Here is a 23,652-nt window from a genome sequence, read left to right as displayed (position 1 = left end):
GATGACACCCAGCAGGAACAGCAAGCCAAATCTGCAGAATCCACAATGCAGCTGGCTAGCCCGAGGCTACCTGCCTCTTTGAAGTGGAATAGACATCACCGACGCGCTGTCAAATTAGATCACCAGCCTGGAAACGCTGAAAGAGATTTAGTTCTTCCAACAGAGAAGGGAAAGTTTAATAGATGAAAATCTTCCTAAAGGGGCCAAGGTAGCGTGGGAGGGGAAGGGGGAATCCTTCAGATGCAGCAACAATGAAAAATTACTCACCTCCCGCCTGCCTGCAGAGTGAGAGATGGGATGCGCGGCGTTCTGCAGCAGCCGCAGTGGCTGTAGTCACTACCAGCACGGAAAATAAAGGCCACGCCTGCAGGAACGCGCAGAGAGCAGCAACAAGTAACTCTTGCTACAAAATCAATTCCCCTCACCAAATCTGTGATATCTTTCTATGTCGCCCTGGAGCTGGGCTCTGAAGTACTATAAATCTAATACTCGAGACGTGCAGCGGTGGGATACAAAGACCCAGGCTGAATCTGAAAGCTCGGCACAGCAGAGGCGTGTGATGGCATCTCCCCTCACGTGTCTTTTGCCATAAAATTCAAGCACAAAAAATGTGTGGAATGCAATTCAATTTCGATAAATCCAGAACAAAAATTAAGATTACCAAGTGAGTAAGCATGTGCTCAGGTGTATGGTGAATATGAAACCTGGCGTTTCCATTAGGGACAGCGCCAGCACCATCCAATTATAGATGCAAAGAAGAAATACCGCTCTTAGGGGGAAAATATTAAATGTATTAATCCATTAAGCAGCTGCATCATTGCAATTAGACTTTGAAGTTAAAGACCGTGAAACACACCAAAGATTAAAAGAAGTGAAAAGACTGAAGACCAAAAGGAAAAAAAAAAAAAAATCAAACAGGACTACAGATCCCTCTTCTTAGCAAAAAACAAATAAAAGAAGTACAAAAAATTACATGCTACGTTCTGTATACCCAAAAAATTATAAAATTAATTTATGGCCATACCAAGGCAAATTTACTTGGAGAAAAATCATGACAATGTCTCTATTCCCAACTTCAGTGTTCACGTAGCAGACAAACCATATATCACCTGCAGAGATGCAAAGAGAAGATGCTAGCAGATCAGAAAGAATATGAACGAGACCTCTGAATAGAAGTGCTTACACTGGATTTCCTGATAATGGTTTTATAGGTGTATCTATTCCTTTATTTTCATCTCTCTCAGCTAATCTCTCTTTAAGTACTTTGCCCTCATCTCTTCCAAATCCACAGCACTGAGGAGCAGCATTTTGATCATCTAGTGCTTTTTAACCAAGAGGAGAATAAAGATGCCCAAGTTCTACAGCTCTCTTAATCTGTAATGTTACTTGGGTGTATTTTATTTCATGGACAAAACCATGTTAACACTTCTAAGTCACATTTTCATATAAAAGTTAATATAAATGAGTGTCTTACCTGAATTGCAAAGTACTCATGCCCATCTTAAACCTTAGTTAGAGTCTCAGCTCCCTGCTAATAACCCAGGATTCACACCCATGCTGAAGAGTCTAGATTACTCTTCCATCAGCTATAATTATAATTTAAATAAATGTGTGTATGTGTGTATGAGAGAGAAAGAAAGCGAAGTTGAAGAATTATTTTATCAGGATACTCCAATGAGCTGTAACACCTATTGGGAAGTTTAAGATGTACCTTACAAAAAAATAAGTTCCCTATTTCTAGGCCTATGTTCTTCCAAAGATTCAGACAGTAGTAAGAAATGCCTGGGAGAAGGGCTACTTCCGTTTCAAAATATTTTGAAGAGGCTATAAAGGGGTTTATAGGCTATAAAGAAGGATTAAAAGATAAAAAAAAAGATTAAAAGGATGTGAAAATACCACCTCTTACAGGCAAACAGCTAAGATGCTAGCTAGTAGATGTCACTGTCCAAATGTTATCCATTCTACCGAAAGACTCTGGCAATTCAATAGGTGCAAACCTCTTGAAAGCAAGTACTTACTGTGGGTGGGCAGTGAAGAAAGGTAACAAAACTTGCTTGATTGGACTGTTTCAATTGTTAACCAGAAGTGGTATCTCCTAACTTGGTTTCTGTGTGGAAATCTGGGATGCCAACCTGGTAGGTAAATCACTGATGACACAAAAGGAACTTGACAAAAAGCATGTTATACATTTAAGCTATCACAAAAAAATTCTTTACAGTTTTGCTGCTGAAAAGCCTACACTTCAGTTCCATCTGAATGATCACATTTTCTTAGTACCCAGGTCTAAACTGGAACTAGTTTTTTTTCTTCAGTGTAACACAGATCTTCTCAAATGTCTCATTCCTACTCACTCTTCCCTAATCCCATATTAAACCTGGATTTTTATATAAATCACTATTGCCCAGTTATAAGTCTCATTGCACGAACTGCCCCTAGAGACTTCAAACTGAACTCTCACTTGAAAATGAAGTTACACGTACAAAGGCGACTAAAAATCATCAGCACATTTCTAACATATCCGATGCAATACTTGAACACCTGTTACAACCTGGCTTGTCTGCAAGCAGTGCTCATCTTGGCACCAAGGGGAAAAAGACAATTCAAAGCGGTAAGTGTAAGATTTCACTGAACACTTACAATTATCCTATTTATTTCACTGTTGAATTCTTCAGTTGCTGAAAGGTTGTCATGCAGCACTATCTCACCATATGGCAACAACCTCAAGTCCTAGAGGCGCATACTTAAAAGACCATAACATGTCAGGCCCCTTGAATAAATTAGATAGAACAATTATGCAAAATAATAATACTGCAATGATGAGATACATTAACAAATGAGAGTGTCACTCTTCATGAAATGCTGTGAAAATAAATTCCACACATCACTATGGTCATCATCATCATCAAACTGCGAAGCAACAAACGTAAAACAACATCACAGTATTTACTGTGCCCTTCAGCAACGGAAATTTTAAGAAAGGAGAAGGGGGTTGCAAGGGAAGAAAGTCACTTTTACTAATGTTCAGCAAGAGTAAAATAAAATATTCCAGAAACTGAAAGACAACCAGTAGCAGCTTTAAAAACAGCAGAACATTTACGCACGCACACTCTTTATACAGACCATCAATGTTAACTTGAGAGCTCACGTACACTACACCTCATCTGTAAATAATATGAAGCATCATTGTAAAAAATGTACTTCATAAAATCTCAGATAGACCAAGCTACGTTTTTATGATTTTTCAGAAGTTTTTTTACAGATTTAGTTGTCCTTGATGATCAAAAGGCATTCAACAGAAAGGGGGAGAGGGAAAGAAATCAATACCCTCTGGTTTTCTGAGTCATCTCTCTAAAGGCAAAGTCTCAATTCATCCTTCTTTGCTTTTAAGCCTCTACCCCCTTAAGTTTCTGCATACAGGGGACAGAAAACTGAAATGCTCAAGTTAGCATATGATAATGACCAGATGCCTTTTAGATAGTATAGAGTTAATTTTACTAATCCACTTCTAAATATTTCATCTGTTAGCTGAACTTTTTTTTAAAAAAACGTTTCAGCAGCAAGTAAGACTTCTGTTCCACACCAGAGAAAATAAAACTGGCACAAGAGGCTAGGGGATACTGCAGCAGTAGCATGTAGCCACCTTGAGAAATCCCAACACTTGGAAACAGCAGCTGTTTGGGATTTAAAAAAAAAAAGAAAAAAAGACACTTTGTGGCACCATTCCTACAAAACTTGTCTGAAAAGATGACAGTATTGTTTTCAGCAATATTTTTAGCCCTGGTTCCATTTCAGTGTTCTTAGCTATAATGTAAGCTTTTATTTTCAGGGATAAAGGTTTGCACATACACTTTACAAAACTTAAGTCACTCTCATTTGCAATAGCATATATAAAAACAATCTGCAAGATGAGTGTGAAACTTCCCCAAACCCTGAGCAAGTGCACTGATGATTCCCACTCATGCTCTCCTTCAGAAACAGAAAACAGTTCATTATCGTAGAATCTAGTAGAAGAATAGGTATTTTTCTAAGTCTCATCATCACTTGCTCCCAGCTATAACTGGGAAAAAAGCAAACTCACTTATATACATACTACTAGATAACAAATGTTTGAATAAATTGGGAATTAAAAGTACATGTAGTGACAGTAAAAACCCGAAGCCCTCAGGTAGTCATATATGAAAAGTTTGGAATATGAAGTTTCTAATGTGCATTTGCACTAAATCCCACTCCAGAATTCTTGAACAGATCTCAAGATTTCATATAATATCTCAAGTTGGAAAGGACCCATAAGGATTATCAAGTTGAACTCCCTGCTCCTCACAGGACTACCTAAAACTAAACCATATGACTAAGAGTTGTCCAGAGATCTTCATAATTAAGTACACAAGGCCTGCTTCTAAATAGCAAGGAACAAGAGTAACTAACAGGAGAAATGGCAGAAGCTGAGAATTAAGCCCCCTGGGAAATGATGAGAACTTTTTCAAACCGAACAAGAATATTTTTGTTCTTAACAATATAAGACATTCCTAAAAGTAACACTGTGTGCCTGTAAACTCTCTAAAGAAATTATGTATATACAGAAAGCACCTATTAGAGGGCCTAGAATTGTTCAAGTTAAGCTTACTCATGAAATTTTCTTCTGTTCTTTTATGTGTTAGGATATATTTTAATTACCTCATCTCATTATCTACCTACTTCTTTCTTAAGGCCTTGTAACATTCAAAACACTCACATAGCTGTCCAAGATATCTTTGTATCTACCTTACTGGGTGGGAGGCTCCTAAAGTAGCACACACATTAAGACAAAAGAATATACAACTGAGTTGTTGTTTGCTAAAATAATGCTGTAGAAACCAACATAGAAGTTTATCAATTAAAATATAAAAATATTTTTGTATTTCTTTCAGTGTTTTGAAAGAAATGTCAACTGAATTGTGCAGAAATTACCCAGTTCAGATGTATCCTTAGATGTAGATGTATCATTATGTTAGCACTTTTAAATTTGTTAAAAATAAAAACGGAGGGACCACTTTCTACAGTGAAATGACCTGTCCAAATGTCTGATTCAGTGTCTTTGGTTTTAAAACAAACTTGAAAACATTGAGAGTGAACTTGACAGACTAGCTCACTATTATCTTCAGCTGATGGGGGGCTTTTTTGTTGTTTTTTGTTTGTTTAGGATCTTGAAACTTGCATTTGCACTTGTGTAGAAATACCATAGGAAGTGAGACATATGCAAAATCTTGAAAAACACTAGCTTTGTTACCCAGTTTGAAAGAAAATGCTTCAAGAATCAAAATAAGAGTCCATATACTGCAAAATGAAGTAGCAAGTGAACTAACCTTTTAAAACCTTCATTTTCTTTACTGAAGAAAAACTAAAGAGTTTCACAGCCAAATTAAGACTACAGTTTTAAAATAATTTATTCAGTCACATAAATACTTTGTAATATTTGCATGTTCCCTTTTTCACATCCTTGGCACACAATATAGCTCTTAACTTTTACAAAACTAGTGTAAACATCCATGGAAAATAAAATGAAAAGAAAGTGGGACATATGTAAAGATTCAATAAATAGCAAAAGGAGTGAATAATGGAACGAAAATAAGTAATTCTTTCCTAAAAAGACCATGTAATTACACTTGAATATTTAATTGAAATAACTTTTCATTTTTAAAAAATAGCAAATTAAAACTCAATTTCCATCTTTCTACCACTGTTGCATTTAATCAGATACATGATACAATTCTTTAACTAGTTCAAATTCTTGAATGAACAATAGCAATTCAATGCAATTGTATTTGAGGCATCTACAGTTTTGGTTCACATATAGAAGGTTACAAACCAGTATTTGCAAGTTAGTGGTTTTGGACAGTATAACTTCTAAGCTCCCAAACACTCTTCCAACATGACATTAAGATTTTCCTTAATGACCATTAGTGTATAATCTGTTCTTGATAAAGATGACATTAGACAGATGTTGTCGGACACCTGGATAATGTTGAATGTGGTTGAACCAACGAGACACATTAAGGTATTTCTCCTTTTCTTGCACTGTGAGATCCACCTGTATGGGGAAGAAATACAAGGCACCAATAATACAAGGCACTGCATCATTAATGTCATAACATGTGGTAAGGTAAAATAAAAGTGGATAGTTTTACAGCTGATTTTCACTCACATAAAAAGTTGTTACAGTCCAGCAGTATTCTATCTTAATTTCACATATTAAAATTCACAGCCCCAAATATGTATTTACTTTTAATTTACTCAAATGAACAGACCTGGAGGGTGGAATATACATTTGTATGATCGAGAGGGGAAAAAGCTTGCTTGAATTTAATGCATTTGTCTATTCATGGGGTTAGCATACAGTATTGGAAGGGGCAGAAAAGAGTTCCACAACACACACAAGTCTCCCACATTAATCTAGCAGGCGGTCTTACTTCACAAGCAAAGTGACTACTTTGTATTTCAAGGTGTATTATAAGCACAGGAATAAGTTTTTTTCAGGCAATTTCAGACTGCATAGAAAAACTGAAAGTTGCTTTCCATTTTGAGCAATAGTCATACCGTAGTTACTAAGGAACAGCATAGCTTAACACTTACCTGTTCAGATGCGCTAGCTCACATTATTAAGATAGCAATGGCATGACTGAAATTACCACAGTAAAACAAACTGGAAACCTGTCCATACTTCATAAATGTATTTAAAGTACTATCACTTGCTCCTACAGTTCAAGGTCCTGTTGTTCACCAGAGTTCACAAGTCAACAGCACAGTCACTTGCTTATTTTAACCCAGATCTAAATAGCTGCAAGATCAGTCAGGAAGAAGACTCCAACTATCATATAGCTATTGCAACAGCTCCTTGCCACAGGAATTGTGACTAAGATTAATGAAGAGCTTCAAGCCTACCTTTATCAGAGGACTGTCTCAGATAAAGTATCTACAATTACAGATCTTAACTATACCTTTCAAAGTCTTCTAAGTTCAAGTCAGCAACATCCTCAAAGCTTTGCTACAAACTCTTCTATTACTTCAGTCTTTCAAGCCAGCTGTACAAGAACTATTCCCATCCTGTATCACCTGTATTACTGTTCCTTGATTAGCAATTCTAGGTCTCCTCATTTCTCTGTAATGAAGTTAGCTTATCAGTTTAGACAATAATCTGTTTCCTCACATTAACCTACTACAACTGAATTACAAATGGGGTAGTCCTCGAAACAGACTACAAATACTGCATTAGGAACAAAACGTGACCTTCACATCAACTACCCTATCTTATCTCACTAATACTTAAACCAATCAGTGCAGGATTGACCTCACTTCATTTTCAGTTACCTAAGTTAGCCGTCAAGCTTAACTTAGTCATCTTGACAACACCTGCAGTCAATGAAAACCAGCACACCTGTAGAGGATAGTTTTAACAGACAAATCACTAGCTAGACATGCCTGATATTTTTCATGTTTAGACTTCTAAAGCTAATCAAGGTTAATCCCCTCCTCAAAAGCTAAACAGATGGCATATTCCTTATGCCTTGTTTTAAAAACACCAGATTTCATGGGTAATGCAGGTTCATTGCAAATTCGATCTTGGGCATAGGACAGCTGGAAACAAATATGTTCCAACAAACTTTAAATTACAGGAAGAGCTATACATACTCATTTACTCAGCTGTATGAGTGAAAAGCTGGTGTTCAAAACTAAGTCTCATGTTAAATTTCACTTCATGACACACCAGCCCTTTTGATTTCAAGAGCTGCCTATTAACTACTATAATTGCTTCTCCTTACTGTTCTCTCACACAGCCCAGCACTTGGCTTAGAATTGGAAAGCTTTAACCATGTAGAGGTAAAAGGAAAATAAGGATATATTCTAGAAGACGAACCACTGGAAAAATATCGACAAAGCATTTCAAGGAGTTGCAGGAAAGAATTCTAAACCAATGCCACACAGCATTAAAGCTCTATTAACAGTAAGCTAAGAGCATAGTAACAGTGGCAACAACCGAAAAGCAGGATCTTGCAGCTGCTCCTAAACCCAAGTAGCTCTTCTTCCTACAGGACTCACCTGCCAGGATACAAGCATAGCACTGCACATGTATTTCCACAACAACTACTGCAATTTTGAACTGTTATGAACCCCAGTTCAGGCAGTATGAGAATATTTGCTTTTCTTGCTGCTGGCATGGAAACGTAAACACTATCCCTACAGCTGTGTAGTCTGATAGAAGTGCACAGACAAATCAATTGAAACACAGCCACATATTATTTTTGCTGAGCTAGAAACATAAGAGAGTTCATCAGCATTAGCCAAGTGGAAGAGAATAACACTGATAAGGGGAAAAACTCCAGAATTTTTAAAGGCATTACAAACAAAAAGTGGAAGCTATTAAAATGTAACACTGAGTGCTTCACAAGTTACCTGAGCTTCTGCAAGTACAGTATATTCAGGACAAAAAAAATCCATGCAGTACCATTTAGGGGAAGATGGTTTTGATCACATGCAGTTTTTTATAATTAATGGTAGCTGGAAGCTGGTGCTTGGTATGAAGCTGCAGAACCATTTACAAAGCAACACACAGCATGAAAAGAGCAGCATGTGTACTCTAAGGCCATCTAAAATTACTGAAAGTGAAGAAAAGTATTTAAGTATGAGCAGATGCTAAAAATACTGTACTTTAAGTTCCATGAGTGTTGCACACTTGAAGTTGTAATTACAATACCCATTAAAGACTTTGAAAAAGGGTAAGCACTTGGTTATGAAAATGCTGAACTAAACTTCATATTTTGAAGCAGATACAGTATTTCCTCCCCATAATTTTATACTGATCATTCTCCACCTTCACATTTCTCTGATGTAAATCAAAAATAAAGTTTGAAAAACTAGTCCTCCTCCATTATGTTAGTGTAGTGAAAAAACATCTGAAGGGCAAAACAGACAGCTACTCTAATAACAAAACCCCTTTTTGTACTCCAGGCACAACAAGCAAGATATTTTTACTTATTTACATAATGTACTCTATTAGTGAAATATATTAAAAATCACTTTGTGGCATGCTCTACTTTTTACTTGGAACATAACTCTTAGGTTAATTGTTTAGAGATCACTTCCATGGCATTTTTTACAACATTTTGTTAGATGGGTATTTTCTGTTCTTCCTCATTAAATTAGATAATTCCCCCAAGTTAAGAAAGGCTGCTGTTCTGCTGTTAAAATAATTATTTGCTATTAAAGCAATTATTTTAATAGCAAAGAAGCAGACACTCAATTTGACAGGCTTTTTTTTTTTATGTCATGGAAAAAAAAAAGTCTTATTCTTCCACCACAAAGCTCACAAAGGGTAACCAAGGTGGTCATCATACAGTGCAACTAGAAGAGTTTCTAGAAAGGCTATAAATACACAAGCTTAATTATATTTGCTTGCAGTAGCATTGGGGATGCAGGCATAAATTCCTATTCCCACATCCTGCACATGCATGGAAAGTCTAAAAATACCTGCCTACATCTGAAATTCTTCAGCATCAAGGAAAGGATAAGATACTACCTCACTTTTTAAATTTAGCCTTTAGATACAAGGCAAAGAGAAAAACCAAAAACAGTCGAGTGGTGTACTTCACGAAATACATGTACTTTCACATAGTTTTGACTAATTTTCTGCTGTTAAAGGAACATGCTTAAAATTAAATCTTTTCTTTGAAGTAAAACTGTTTTTTGTAATTCAGCTTAAGTACCATTTCTAGCATCATTCTTTAAAAGGAAAGCCTGTTATCCCAGTACTAAGATAAACAGCATATCAGTGAATATTAAGAAAAATTCATGGCAATCTGTTTATTACAGGCAATGTTCATTATGGAAAAAATTCAGTGGAAAATAAACTGCTATTGCACTCTCGTTATAGTTCAGGATTAGTAGTTCTGACCTGAGCAGAACAACTTACTTTGTTTTGTACTTGATTTGACCCCAAAATTTTGACTGAGGCTTCTTCCATTTGCAGATATAAATTTCACCCATAAGTTATTTTCTAGACCTTATTAAGAAATTTTCAAGTCAGACATATAGATTTGAGACTACTTCTTTGGTTCTGACAACATGTTTGAAGTATAAAAACTGATCAACCTTTGTACTGATTATTTATCTTAAACAGAACTGGACTTGTGCTGTTTGAAAATACTTAAGAATAAAAATATAGGGAAACTTTTTTTTTATTTTAAATAGAAAGAACAATATGAAAACAAGTTCATTACCACAGGAGGAATTTAATGCTTACTGATTGCCTGAGCTATCCTCAAGCAATGCTTCCAAATTCATGTTTTCTCTGCAATCTATATTTTAACATAGAACTTCATTGTTCATCATATTTATCCACGTATGTATTTAATTAATCAAAGTGTCTAAAGACAACAGTATTTATTTTAGATACATGGAGACATGGAATTACATATGACCATGTAAATCACATTGAAAAAGCTCATTTAGACAGTTAGTATCAAGCATTACACTTTTTGGGTGTTTGTGACCTATATTATGATGCAGAACGACAATGTACACTATTTAGTTCCTGCCTTATTATTACAAGTGTATACTTCTAATTAATAGACTCAAAATAGACTCAGTCTGCAAGACGCCTAAAACACTACCTGTGAATCTCACTATTAAAATACCAATTCCTTTCCCACAATATGGATTTTTAAACACATAGTACTATTGTGCTTATTAAGATAACTAGAACGGAGAGGAAGAATGAAAGAAAGGCATACAACTGCAAAATTAAGAGTTGTTCCTGTTCAGTAGACAAACCAATTAGTAAGTTCGAATGGATGAGCCTGGACAGTGAAGAATCAGTTTCCACATCCATGCCCCGCCTCCCGATAATGGGAAGGGCAAAATGAAGGTGGGAGGAGGGGAGGAATATGAAGATGTATGATCTATATTCAGAAACGCTAAGAAAGCAAGATGAAACCACAGGTGAAGAACTGAGCAATAGGATTGGATGGTCTTAAAAACCTTTCCAATGAAATGTGCATCAGAAGGTTTTTAAAGTTTTAATAATACTTGGCTCATTCAGGATGATCATGGTATGTCACTAATATTTACAGTATTCTATTACTAATGTCTGTGTTAGCATATAATTGTTAGTCTATCAAAAGCAGAGAGATTAATCCTAAAGTTCATTATCACTAACATTTTCAGCTGAATTTTCTAGACAGCTTGATGGACAGCAAGAACTGTGGGTGTCGTCATCCCTGTCCCCCCCCCCTCCCCGCCGCCTCCCATTTCTACCTCCTCTCTTGAAGGATTATAGGAAACATTTACTGATATTTTGCACAAGGCTTAGCTGAAACAGTGGTGGATATGACAAACTGCTTCCCTGGACCACATCACATTAAGAGATACAGCAGCTTTCCCCGCCGCCGCCCCCCACCCTTAAAGCTTAGGGCAGAGCAGCAGCTCTAGACATACTCACTTCTCATTACAGGAAAAATAAAAATAATTTAAAAAAAAGTCACAGGATTCTACAGTTCAAGATCTTACCTCTGTAGTTAAGTACTAATATTAATAAATTCTGAAACCTTCAAAATACACGCAATTCCTAGCTAGTAGCTTCTAGACTTTCCTCTTTATTTAGGACAGCCACCCCATTATTTGCCCTTTATACCTTTCCGATTCAGAAAATTATTTTCCATGAAATCAAACATTTCAGAAGCAGATGCTGTACTATAAACTTGTCCCAAGTAGTGTCTGTATGGTTGCAGTCACCCAGGAGCACCAAGTCATTTGTTTTTACCATCTGTTCTATTTCCCAAAGCAATAACTTGTATCTTTTCTTCTTGATTAGGTGGTCTACTCTAGAGCAAACTCTAAATTTAAAATAAGCTTGATTTTCCCCTGCCTAAGTTTTTTTAAAAATGTCTCATTAGAACTCACACTCTCTTACAGCATATACAGTCATATTTTTAGAAAGTACTTATACCTTTTTTCTATGTCTACATATCATATGTGAAAGGTAACCCATTCTGACACTCTAGTCAACATACGTATCCTACTAAAGATATTTTACAAGGCAAATATGATTTAACAGAATTAATTCTAAATGACTTACTCTAACATGTTTTCAAAAACCTTCTGAAATGAAGCTTTCCTTCCCTCTCCTCTGTTTGACACTCTCTCATTTGAACTTTTACTCCTGGACAGTCAAGATACAAATACATAAGTTCTCTCTCAGTTTTGGTAGTATTTCATTACTTGATCTTCCCCTGCTCTGTGCTCAGCCTCCCTTCTGAAGTGTAGCGTTCTTGCGCTCTTCTCCCAGAGCCCTGCTTTTAATTGTATAAAGTAACCATTCAGCCAGTTGATTGAATTCACCGATTCTCAGACACACGTGCATTTGTCAGAGGCATCGTTTTCTGATTATCCCCTCCTCCCGAATTTTCTACTGTAATTTTCTACTGACTGATTTTATCGTCTCCCAAGAATTTAGCAGACCTTTTTGTGCAAGTCCTTTGGTTTGTTTAGTAGTACCCACTCCAGAGAAGGACAGCTCATTTACAATTACATTCCAGCCACTAAAATACAAATAACTTCTACTGCTTCATCTTCAAATTACCATTTGGGGTTCAGAACTGAGGTGCAATGATTTATAAGCACTTCATAGTAAAACCCTGAGCTGACTACAAAGAACCTCAACATCATCTCTGCTCGGTACAAACTTTTTTTTTCCCCTCTCCTCCTAAGCACCAGCTCCCCATGTTATCAAGTCTTACTAAGTCTTGAAACACAAATGACATTTTGTTATGGCTCACACTTTTATATGCATTCATCCTTCAAGAACTTAATTTACGTGCATCTTTCATAGCACCAGGAGCATTTCTCCAATACTAACAAGGTTAGTACTTTCAGTTCTGACATGTCCTTTCAGTTTCATTTATTTACTTCCCCATGTAGTTCTGTAAGCAGTCATGTTTCAGACTTGAACAGATAAGAGTCCTCATACCTAGAACCACAGGGATAGTCATCGTCCCTGTTACATTACATGGAGGAAACTAAAGCATTCTGGACACTACCGATAATACACTTCTTTTGACAGATCCATAGCTAAATATTAAAAAAAGTAAAAAACTTAAAAACTAGTTTTATTTGAAGTTCTTATAAGAAATCTCTCCATTTTTGTTCTGTAATTGTCATTGATCAATTCAGTAAGTCAACTTCTACAACAATAAACTGCCCTTTACATAAACAATGATTATGATAGTTATACATACAAAAATAATGCAAATAACACTTACCATGACATGATGCAATCCATAGTACATCAAAATGTCTGCTAAGGTAAAAATGTTTCCTGCAAGGTAGACTTTATCTTCAAGGTGTATGTTAAGATCCTAAAAAGGAAAAAGTCATTATACTACCGTAGTATTGACTTTGCAAGACAAAATATCAAGGCAATTTAAAAAAATAATAGAAAACTTCCTCTGGAGACCATGCATATAAAATAAATGCCAGCTTTAGTTTATCCCAACTAAGCAAAGGAGAAAAACATTAGAAGAAGAAAAAATTCTAAAAAGTGTCGAGATGATAAACTAAAATATCATTGTTCTTTGACACAACAATTCAATAAAATTTAAATGTTGGTCTCTAAACAAAGTGCTAGCCAGCTTGCTGCTGGGACATAATTTTTAATAATTCCCCCACTTACATTCACTCAAATTTTTGTAAATACAAGTGTGATTTATTTTACATATTAAGCTGACTCCACAGAAATACTTTCAAATCTGTCTTTTTCTTGGCTTCAAGTTACTGGAATTAAAAAAATGCAAGAGTTGTGGTTTTGTTTTTTTTAATTAGTGCATATGACTCAGCAGCACCGCTGTTATACATTTAACATTTCAAAAATGGAAAATGCAGTCCTATGATCAAAGGAGAGCATATTGCTCTTCCAGCAGCAGATTCTCCTGTCCTCCAGGACTCAATGCAGCTGGTCAGCAAGGTTCTGGAACTGCAAATGTGTAAAAACCAGGGAAGCACAAAGGGGTAGTGGGGTGGGAGACAAATAAACACATTCCAAGTTCAATGACAGAAACTTGATACCCATCAGCTGGTACCATTTGACACCTGCTTTTATTCATGTTGAAATCACTGCTAGCAATTCTTAATGACTGATATTATCAATTCAGTTGCTATCTAAGTCTGTATGAAGAAAGCACTGCTTCAGCATTTTAAGATCATCTCTCTCTCAACAATTCCATATCAGAGGCTATAAGGGTGGGTAGTAGAAGGCTTCCATTTAGGTTCAGTGAATATATATTTCAAATCTGTATTACATAAAAACCCTTTTTAATGGCTTTTTGTATGCAGTCATTCTCTGCGGGAAAACAGGAGGCTGACAGACTCATTGCTCAAGTGTATCACTTCTGAGAACATACGCATCACACACCAGCTCTACCTCTTTACCTGTCCTTCCTTTTCTCCACGCCTTACCTACTTCTCACCCAATTTATGCACCTTTCTGCCCCCTATTTCCCTCTAAAGAAAGAAATGTAACAGCAAACAAAATTATCTACTTTAACCCTGATCCCAGCATAAGCAAGCTTTAGTTTTATCATATTTTTATGTTTCCCAGCTTTTTCTTGGATTTGGAAACTCTCCCTGTTAGTATTCCTCTGCTGGTTGAAAAAACTTGTAGTAAGTGCACTCCTTTTTCCTCAAAGATCTCCTTAAGCCACCCCCTCCCCCTGCCCCAGAAACAGAGGTAAGCAGCTTAAACATAACTAACATTTTTCAAAACGTCCCTGAAATAGCTTTTCAGTCTCAATTACAGCATGTTCCATTTTAAGACAACCTTTTATTTTAAAAAAAGGTCTAGGGCAAAGAGAAGGGGGTTAATAATTAGTGAACAATTTAAAAATTACATTTAGCCATAAGCATATTGCAGTTTTTGTGGTTCCATAATTTTACCTATATGGAGATACCCTACAGTGCATATGTAAAAAAACCAAAACCAACCACAAAACTAAAATGCTGAGACTTTAAGACATCTGACCTTGCACTTAAATTTGACAAGTTTGACTCCATTATGCCACCTTACTATTTCTTTGATAACCTCTTCATGACAGGACCCCTGTACTTCTGTAACATTTAAACATCCTCATGTCTCCTTCAATTTCTTTTATTAGAGCAAATCAGGGAAAAATATTAACCCCTGCATACTTAAAATTCTGTAAGGTCATGTACATAGCCCCTGGCTATGTAGCTTCTTTTCTTTAGACTGGTTTACTGCTTTGTTGATGTTAGTTAGCTCTCAAATTACTTTAAACATGTAACTACAGTTCTGTGGAATTTCATACACACAACACAAAGGCAAGTGCAATGTTAAGAAGAAAAAGCTTGCAGGAAGAAAAAAATATCTAGAAATCTGTTTACTAGAAAAAAAAATCATAGAATCATCTATTCTGACCAGCGTTTTTCATTTTGATTAACCAGAAACTCAACATGCATTATAATGAGAAGTAACAGCACTGAAATTATATGTAAAGTAAAAAGCTCATTATCTCTGATGGTACAATCACCACAGTTATTTCCCTGCTCAAAATTTCAGATTTCTGCATCAAATAAGTTATGGCATACTAATTCTTAGTTTTATACATCTTCAAGAGGTAGGCTAGTTTCTATGCAGAAATACTGGTTGCCCAGTTGTTCAGGATGAGTTAATATCATACAAAGATCAGTTAATATCATACAAAGAATAAATTTGTTCTTTGAATATACTGCACATGTATACTCAAAATATTCATAAAAAAAAAATTCTAAAACTTTAAAGGCAAGGTAAGCCATTACAGCACGAACAATTATTTATTATGGTTAATCAAATTTTATGCAGTCAGTTAACTCAGCAAATGGAATTCAACAAAAATGGTTTAGTCTTGGATAAATTAGCATTAGTTTACAATTCTGTCTTTGAACATGTACTTTCCTCCCATAAAATATAGACCGGTATTCTGATTTCATTCTGTTAGTCAAGCTAATTCAGAAACACCACAGTACAATTTTTTTTCATGTGCATTAGGCACATTTTGTTAATCTTGCCTTATGGGTTATGCTTCCCATAGATTATTATATTATTGGCTAATAGCCAACTGTGTTAAAATTCCGGAAAGTCAAGCTTTCTTAAGGTGACTGTGGTATTAAACTGAAATAGTGTTCCTGTCCTGAAGAGATTAATGAAAATAAGAATACAAAACTGTATTTGAATTTTTATTACATCGAGGAAATTCAAGTCTGTTAGCTGCCATTTGTATCATTGTCTTTCATGTACTGAACATCACTACTTAACTTGATTACATATATACAATCCCAGTATTAAATTACTGAAATAGTCTGGGAAGTTGCTTGTAACTGTGTGAACTTATTGTTGCAATCCCTCAGGAAACCCTTTCTCAAATTTCAGACAGGTATTTAAGGCATAACTGCAGTTTGACGCACTAATATGCATTGAACAACTGCAGCAATTCAAATTCCATTTTTGGGTATGAGGGGGAAAAAGCAATGGAAAGAAGAGATGTTGCATTATTTATGGACTAACCGATGGATTTCCATTTACTTGTTCTATGGAAAAAATTCAATTTACAGCCCATATCTAGAGTGACAGCTCAACACATCCCATCCACGGCACACTTCTGGCTACCCCACAGTATCGCTTATCATCTTTTAAGTATGCAATCTAATTGTCTGTAATCCAATTCATCCATTAAGGTGACTGAATCCCTTCTAATCACTGCAAGTTGAGACAGCGGCTTGGATAAGTAACAGCTGCTTCTTACAACAACTCAATAGCTTCCAATGGATCTAAATCATACTCTGATTTTGGTTTGGATATTTTGTCCACAACAACACGCTGCTGGTTTATATACTTCCCTTACACACAGAAGCACATCCTTTCAGTCAGCAACATTCTCGAGGTCATTTATGCCCTAAATGCCTTTATATCGCACCACACAAAGACAAAGAGCTGAGCACTCTCAAATGCCCCAGGCAAGCCTCTGACAATGCAGAGCCCAAGAAAAGGATTCTGCAGCCCTATCCAAGACAAGTAGAATTTCACTGTTGGAATGTAGCCATATTTTTAATTCTAACACAAGACTTTTCTATCTAACAGGCAAACTATGAGCTAAACCTGGTCTGGAAGAATATTATATTCAACATACTGAGTTTCCTGTAAAAGACAAGAAAAATAATCAACAAGTGTTGCTCAAATAATCAAAATTCAATCTTTTACACCTGTAAGAGCACAAAAATATCCTGGTGCTAACAGAAAAGCAAGAGAAGTGAACACAGAAAGTCGAAGTTTAAAAAAATGCTTGCTAGACAAGCTTGCCAAAGTGGGCAGGCATCCCACTTGGAAGTCTGCAAAGAACAGTGTACAAGAACTGTGGATTAACAGCATGGACAGAGCATGGATTAACCTGCTTACATATTTGTGGAAACAGTAATTTTTCAAACAAGCACATTAAATAAGAATTTAAGCTCTCTTATTCAGATTTCTGATTGGATTTCATGATTACAGCCAGACAGCACAAGAAATTAGGACAAAACCAGCTGAAATCATGGAACATTTTTTGTATAAGACACTGATAGTAGTACACAAAAATTCTTGGTTATAATTATCCTTCAGAGACTAGAGATTTCTACATTTCTGTGGAAGCTTTTCTGTGAATGCAAGTACAACCTCCCAGTTATTTAGAATATGCCTCTGAAGATGGGGTGGGAGGAAAGAACCCTCAAGTTTTGGATATCTAAAACTGACAAATCAGAGACATTCAAGTCTCCTGAATGGAATTTATTAACATCTAAGTAGATATTTGGTGGCACAAAAGTTTCACAAAGGTTCTCAATTCCTTCCCAGAAGAACAGAAAAACTACTAATTATCAAACAACTCAGTAATTTTCAGATTTTTTTCCTATGCAGCTTAATTTACCATTAACCAAACATCACAGAAGCAAAGGAAAATAGTCTCTCACCCTGTGGAAAAGGAAGTTAACATAATGCATTGGATATTATCACCACTATTGACAATCATCATTCCTACATATCTGCTGAAGAACAGTCCAGAGGTATTGCTCCCATTTATTTCATCCCGTACAGGAGCTCAAGTCAAGGTTCGACAAAACTCGAAGGGCACTTTCATTGACCAGATCTGAACAGTATGGTATTTGCTCTGAATGAATATAAAAAAACCTGGTTGAGATGGTCTGACTACTTCATGATTGCTTTCATGCAAAGTAACAACTTCAGTCAACACATCAGTAAGAACAATTTAAGAACATATTTTCCTAAGGCCGACAGAAACCCCTTCCTGTTCAAATTAACACACATTAAACCAATTATTTACTGATGTTTTTCAGAACCACATCACCTCAGCTAAGGGTTAAACAGAGGCAGCCTAAAGTTTATAGCAGAAGTGACTGAACTGGTTTTGGCACAGCTTATTATAAATTGTGGCTCTAGGCTGCAACTGTCCCAAGACTGCCATTGTGTATTCCAGACACGTTGTAAAACTTACAATCTCAGACTCGCCTCCCTATTTTAGTTTTTCTTTTTTTCACCCATACTCCCTTTTGGCACAGTATACTTTAATGGTAGGCTGCGTCTTTTTCTGATTAATCGTGGTGGCAAGAGAACAAATTAAAAAAAAAAAAAAAGAAAATCTTAATTGCTATACTATGAAATCATTAGTGCTGGAACAATTCCAGAGCAGCCCTGTGTCAAAATAAATTCTGGCCACTCAACATCTGTTAAGAAAAAAAAAAAATCCGTAGGATAATCTTAAAGTGGTAATATCTATTAGAATATACTTAAAGGCAGAGATTCTCCCTCAAGTAACACTGATTTTTTCTCAGTAAGGAAATTTTGTTTTGTTTGGAAGCACTTGATTTACCTACGTATTCGTATTTCAGTACATTGTCTTTTCTACAATGCCAGTGTTTCTAAGGCTAAAACTGAAGATACCAGCTTCAGCATGAAACCATCATATCTCTGTGTCTAGTTTTAATACTCAAATGCAATTCTGAAAATACCTGATACATGTGAGTATCATCACTTAAGCCATGCAGAGCAGATGTATTTTGTCATAACAAGACAGAAAACTTGCTTTTGGGGTTTATATGATAGAAGGGCAAGAAAGGTAAATAAAAGTTAGGTATTTATTCTCATATGGTCTTCTCACAGTTTGGGAGAGAACAAAAGGCATCACAAGTTTGTTTGAAAAACAACTTAAATTCTTTATATATTTGTCAAAAAGTTTTTTTTTTAAATTAATTAGACAAAAGGGACCTCTGAGGTAGTCATACTACCTATTCAAAGTACAGCTAAACTCGAAGTTAAATCCTAATTAGTCAATGCTTCCTTCAATCAAGTCCTGAAAATCCCAAAGGGTAGACAGTTTTCATGTATTATCTGTAGAGTAACCATGACTGTAAAGGTTTTGATAGCATTTGCACGTAGAAAATAAGACCAGAGATGTTACAAAAAGAGAAGCAATATAAACAATCTCATGCTTAACCAATGGAAGATATTCCATAGATATCCAATGAGATCAAGATAATTCAGATTATCTGGGGTGTGACAGAAATAGTTCTTTTAGCGCTTTCACCAAGTTGATCCTTGTAAAGGAGGCATGATATTCCAAGTCCTCAAGATCAAGGAGGCTGTCAGTTTGAGAAGGACAACAGATTACTAACAAGGTTTTGCTTTGCACCACTTTAAAATCAAGGAAAATCTTGCATCTTAAGTAACACAATGTGTTAACTCTTGAACACTGCTTCAGTTTATCTTTGGTTTCTGCAATAGTTCTAGTTGATTCAGACTTGCCACACCTAATAAAAGTCAGAAGTATTAAGACTCTGCTAGCCTCAAGGAAAGTCAACCTTTTTAATACCTTGCAGCTCACAAAGCTCCTTCTAAACTCAGACTCACAAGTAGCACTGAGCATTGTGTACTCTGTCCAAAACATACTTTTAAAATTAGAATAAACACTTTAAAAATTGATTGAATTTCACTGCTGTTTCATACACACTTAGTAAACAGAGCCCTTAGCACTTAACAGTGTAAAGTAAATTTTCTCTTCAAGCTCTGTTCCCACAAGACTGCAAAAATACTAATTACCAGTCACAAGAAGTAAGAAGGAAAATAGAGTAAGTTTTACTATCTCCTCCCTGCCATCTGGCTGCTCAAATAACAGAGTGACCCTTGAGATTCTCTTTTCTGCTTCCACCCGTTTAAGAGGGAATAAGCTTCAGACTACAAGAAAAGTTTAATACAGTAGACCAAAGCCTCCATACAAAGTAGCTCGCTGTGAAGGGCAGTTTTGCAGAGGTTCCTTTATGATTTCACTTTTCACACACAATTCTGTCCAGTAACTCCTTTTGGTATCAATACCAATTACCATAACATCAAGTATGGCCTGTATTCCATAATTACCAAATCAATAAGAACAGCTCTTAAAACAATCAGAGCAGTGTTACCTTGAAATACAACGCAACTTGTTTTTAACTGAGGTTTTATGAAGACAGTAAGAAACTGGCATCTTACACGGCTAATAAGAGACTAGGCAGCTGAACAATCTCTAAACTATCTGGAACGCCCTGGGTAGTTTACAGCATTACAGCCATAAAACACTGTAAGAGCTCTGCTTCATATATTTTAGAGTTGAAGCTGTTTTCCCTCCTGTTTCAGGTTGTTGGGGTATTTTTGTCAATAACAGTGAAAAGCAGCAAGCAGAATAAAAGCCAGTACTCAAAGATACTGTCAAGTCTTCAGCGTTTGCTCAGTTTTATTAACTGCCTATTCATGCACACATTAGCACTGTAATCTTCTTCAAGGTCTAGTCACTCAAAAAGTCAGTGGCAAGGTAATTAAGTACTCCTTACCTTCAGAATTATTCTAACATCTTCTTTACTAGAGCCTCCATCTACTCGAGTCACTCTATATTCCAACCACTGCTGAACAACAGCTTTCTCTTCTGCAGTACTTCCAAGCAGTTGGTCTTTTTTAGCCTGTTTAACTAGGTGGGCAGCTATGGTCATTAATCCTGTCAGACCAGGACCGTTGTTTGTTTGAAGAACAGGAACCTAGAAGAGGAAACAAAAGTGTAATACTAAATAACTCATTCAAAAAGCAGTCTCTGTAAGAATAGCTATTGGGTTTTTTTATAGCCTCTCAAAAGGATCTTAATAGCAATATATCAGAATTTAGAAGTATTCATACTAAAAGGCAGTAACATCAAAAAAAGTGTACGTTCTCTTTTTACTCTTTTCAGTTTATTTTCCATTTTTACAGAAGAAATGAAGAAATGTAGTTAACACATGCATGTGGACAAACCAAGAAGACACCTTTAGCTCCAATTAATCAAATTCTGCCAATATTAGCAAGAATTAGTATTGTTCATTCTAACACTGGCAGAAATCTTATTAACTAACCTTCAACTAATTTTCAAATCCAGGACTCTTAAGATTGTAAAGTTAGTAGCATCCAATTTCTCTCTGAGCAGAACACAGTAACCAGACTTAGTGAAATGCTTATTCATGCTTACTGTTCTATTGCCAAATACTCTGACAGAAGTTAGTAGTTCACTGCTAGCAGGGGAGGACAACACAACACACCTCTAGTTCTAACCGTGTACTTGTTAGTGACATTACCACATGTTACACTATGGGAAAGGAAACTGAACCACTAAGAGTCAAAAATGAAGTGAATGAATTGAAACTCACTGCAACAGACTAAAGCCCATTCAGTCATTTGTGACATCAAATGATAGAAGAGAAACTGATTAAAACGCAATACTTCAGGGTTTTTTTGTGTTTTTTTTTTTTTTTTTAAAGTGTCTGACCACACAGAGGAGCCTATTTCAGATTTAATTAACATAAGATGCAAGTTGAAAGCATAACATTCATTTCGCAGTTGTACCAAGTCTTTGGCTACTATTCAATTTTTCCACTGAACATGCAATCTGAAAAAGTACGGACATATCTAGTTACTTGATTTTTTCAGACTTATGCTTTACAGTAATATCATTAAAATACCAGTTGGGTTGTTAAATAATTAAGGAAGCTTTTGCAACCAAAGAATGAATACATTGCTATTCAGGACTCTAATAATAAATGGTAAATAAAGTCAAGAAAAAAACATACAAAAACAAAAGGCAACCACACAGCTTCTTTCCTCTGTTGTCCTTCTCCAAGAGGATCACACATAAAGGCCCTCACACATTTGTGACACCCTCAGCCCCACATTACATTTTTCACGCCTCAGGTGCCTCTTAAACCACAGAACTTAATGTTTCCATAGGAACTTCAAAATGTCAAGGCATCTACTTTAAAAGAGCAAAATATTTAAGAGCAGCCGTTCTTTACTACAGGTGCATTTCTGATATTAACAACTTATCTTTTCCACATAATTTACCTACACCAGCACAGATATAACTTGCACTGGCACCAAGGAAACGCAGGGAGGAGAGTGGCATAAAACCAAGTACATTTTAAGCCGACATCCCTCCAACGACACACGACAACCCTTCCACAGGCAGAGGGAAGAGGTTTCCAAAACCTGCGAGTAGGTAGCGAGGCCCTGCGGCCACAACTTAAGGCGCGTAGTGAAGGAAAGGGGTGAGGGAGAAAAGGTGAAACCCTCTGCTCAAGGGGAGACCTGACCGTGCGGGGATGCGCAGCTGAGGCCGACACAGGGCCCGCCCGCCCCGGATATAGGGGGTGGGAGGCCCCAGCCACCGTGGCACCGGTAGCGAGGGCAATCGTCGCGCGGGGAGGGCGCAGGACCGGGCCGGGGAGGCGAGAGAGGAAGCGGCGAAGTAAGAAGCCGTTGGGGAAGGGGGTTAGTGGACGCCCGCGCACGCCGCTGCCCGCTCCCGGCCCCTCCTCGCTCCCTTCACCTTCCGCTCCCCCTGGACGCCGTACTTGTTCCCTTTCGGCAGGCCCAGCAATTTCTCCAGCAAAGCCAGCTCCTCCGCACCCGTCCCCGGCCGCGCGGCAGCTGCCATCTTTGGCGGAGGACCACCTGGGAAAGGAAAGGCAGCGACAGCCGTCACCTGACAACAAGCGGCAATCCCATTGGAAGACGGAACCACCACACCGCCAAAGGAACCGTCACGGCTATTGGCCTGAAGGAGCCGGCCAGCCAATCAGACGCTCGGCGCAGCCTACGCATGCGCTGAGCCGGGCTTCGCGTGGAAACCGCGCGGGGGAGGGGGAAGAGCTGCGGATCACTAAGGGCGCATGCGCAGCCGCAAACATTTCCCCCGCCCACATGGTGGTTTGCGCATGTGCGGGCCGGGGGCTAAGCACGATGGCGCTAAGCCACGCCCCCAGGGTGTGGCCTCAGCTGGAGGGCGGGGCGACCTCTGCGGGGCTGCGGGGCCGGGGCTGGGGGCAGTAGCGTCGCCGCCGTTCGGGCAGCGGCTGCGCGGCTCCCGCCCCAGCCCGGCAGGGAAGGGGGGAAACATTCATGCGGCGGCCTCTTCGCCGCTCTACGGCCAAGGCCACCGGCGGCGGGGGCCGAGCAGCCCCGCGGCCTCCCAGAGCAAGCTGCTCCCCGCCCCGCGCCCACCATCCGGCCCTGTCAGAGTCGGTTCGTAACTCGGGATG

At 37.5% G+C, this 23,652-nt stretch overlaps 1 protein-coding gene across 2 annotated transcripts; it reads right to left on the bottom strand.

The window, feature by feature from the left end:
• Positions 1–5,405: 5,405 nt before the first annotated feature.
• EEF1E1 (eukaryotic translation elongation factor 1 epsilon 1) lies at positions 5,406–23,100 on the bottom strand. 2 transcript variants are annotated; one of them, XM_075493869.1, is made up of 4 exons: positions 22,941–23,096; positions 20,926–21,126; positions 13,290–13,385; positions 5,406–6,067 (listed from the first exon to the last, which is right to left on the bottom strand). In XM_075493869.1, the coding sequence occupies exons 1-4, from the start codon at positions 23,046–23,048 to the stop codon at positions 5,927–5,929; spliced, it is 546 nt and encodes a 181-aa protein (XP_075349984.1). In that variant the 5' UTR covers positions 23,049–23,096; the 3' UTR covers positions 5,406–5,926. The 2 variants fall into 2 exon arrangements, with proteins under 2 accessions (XP_075349984.1, XP_075349985.1); XM_075493870.1 differs by lacking the exon at positions 5,406–6,067 and adding an exon at positions 12,211–12,320 and having other exon boundaries at positions 22,941–23,100.
• Between the last annotated feature and the right edge of the window lie 552 nt (positions 23,101–23,652).

The sequence above is a fragment of the Mycteria americana genome, chromosome 2 (genome assembly GCF_035582795.1).
Source record: "Mycteria americana isolate JAX WOST 10 ecotype Jacksonville Zoo and Gardens chromosome 2, USCA_MyAme_1.0, whole genome shotgun sequence".
In the NCBI taxonomy this organism is placed as follows: domain Eukaryota; kingdom Metazoa; phylum Chordata; class Aves; order Ciconiiformes; family Ciconiidae; genus Mycteria; species Mycteria americana.
This window is presented reverse-complemented; position numbering and strand designations above follow the sequence as displayed.

Coding starts and splice junctions, on each gene's coding strand:
- EEF1E1 (XM_075493869.1), bottom strand. CDS start 23,048: ATGGCAGCTGCCGCGCGGCCGGGGACGGGTGCGGAGGAGCTGGCTTTG. Junction 21,127..22,940: donor GCGTCCAGGGGGAGCGGAAG/GTGAAGGGAGCG, acceptor TTCCTCTTCTAG/GTTCCTGTTCTTCAAACAAA. Junction 13,386..20,925: donor ATGTTAGAATAATTCTGAAG/GTAAGGAGTACT, acceptor TTTCCTTTTTAG/GATCTTAACATACACCTTGA.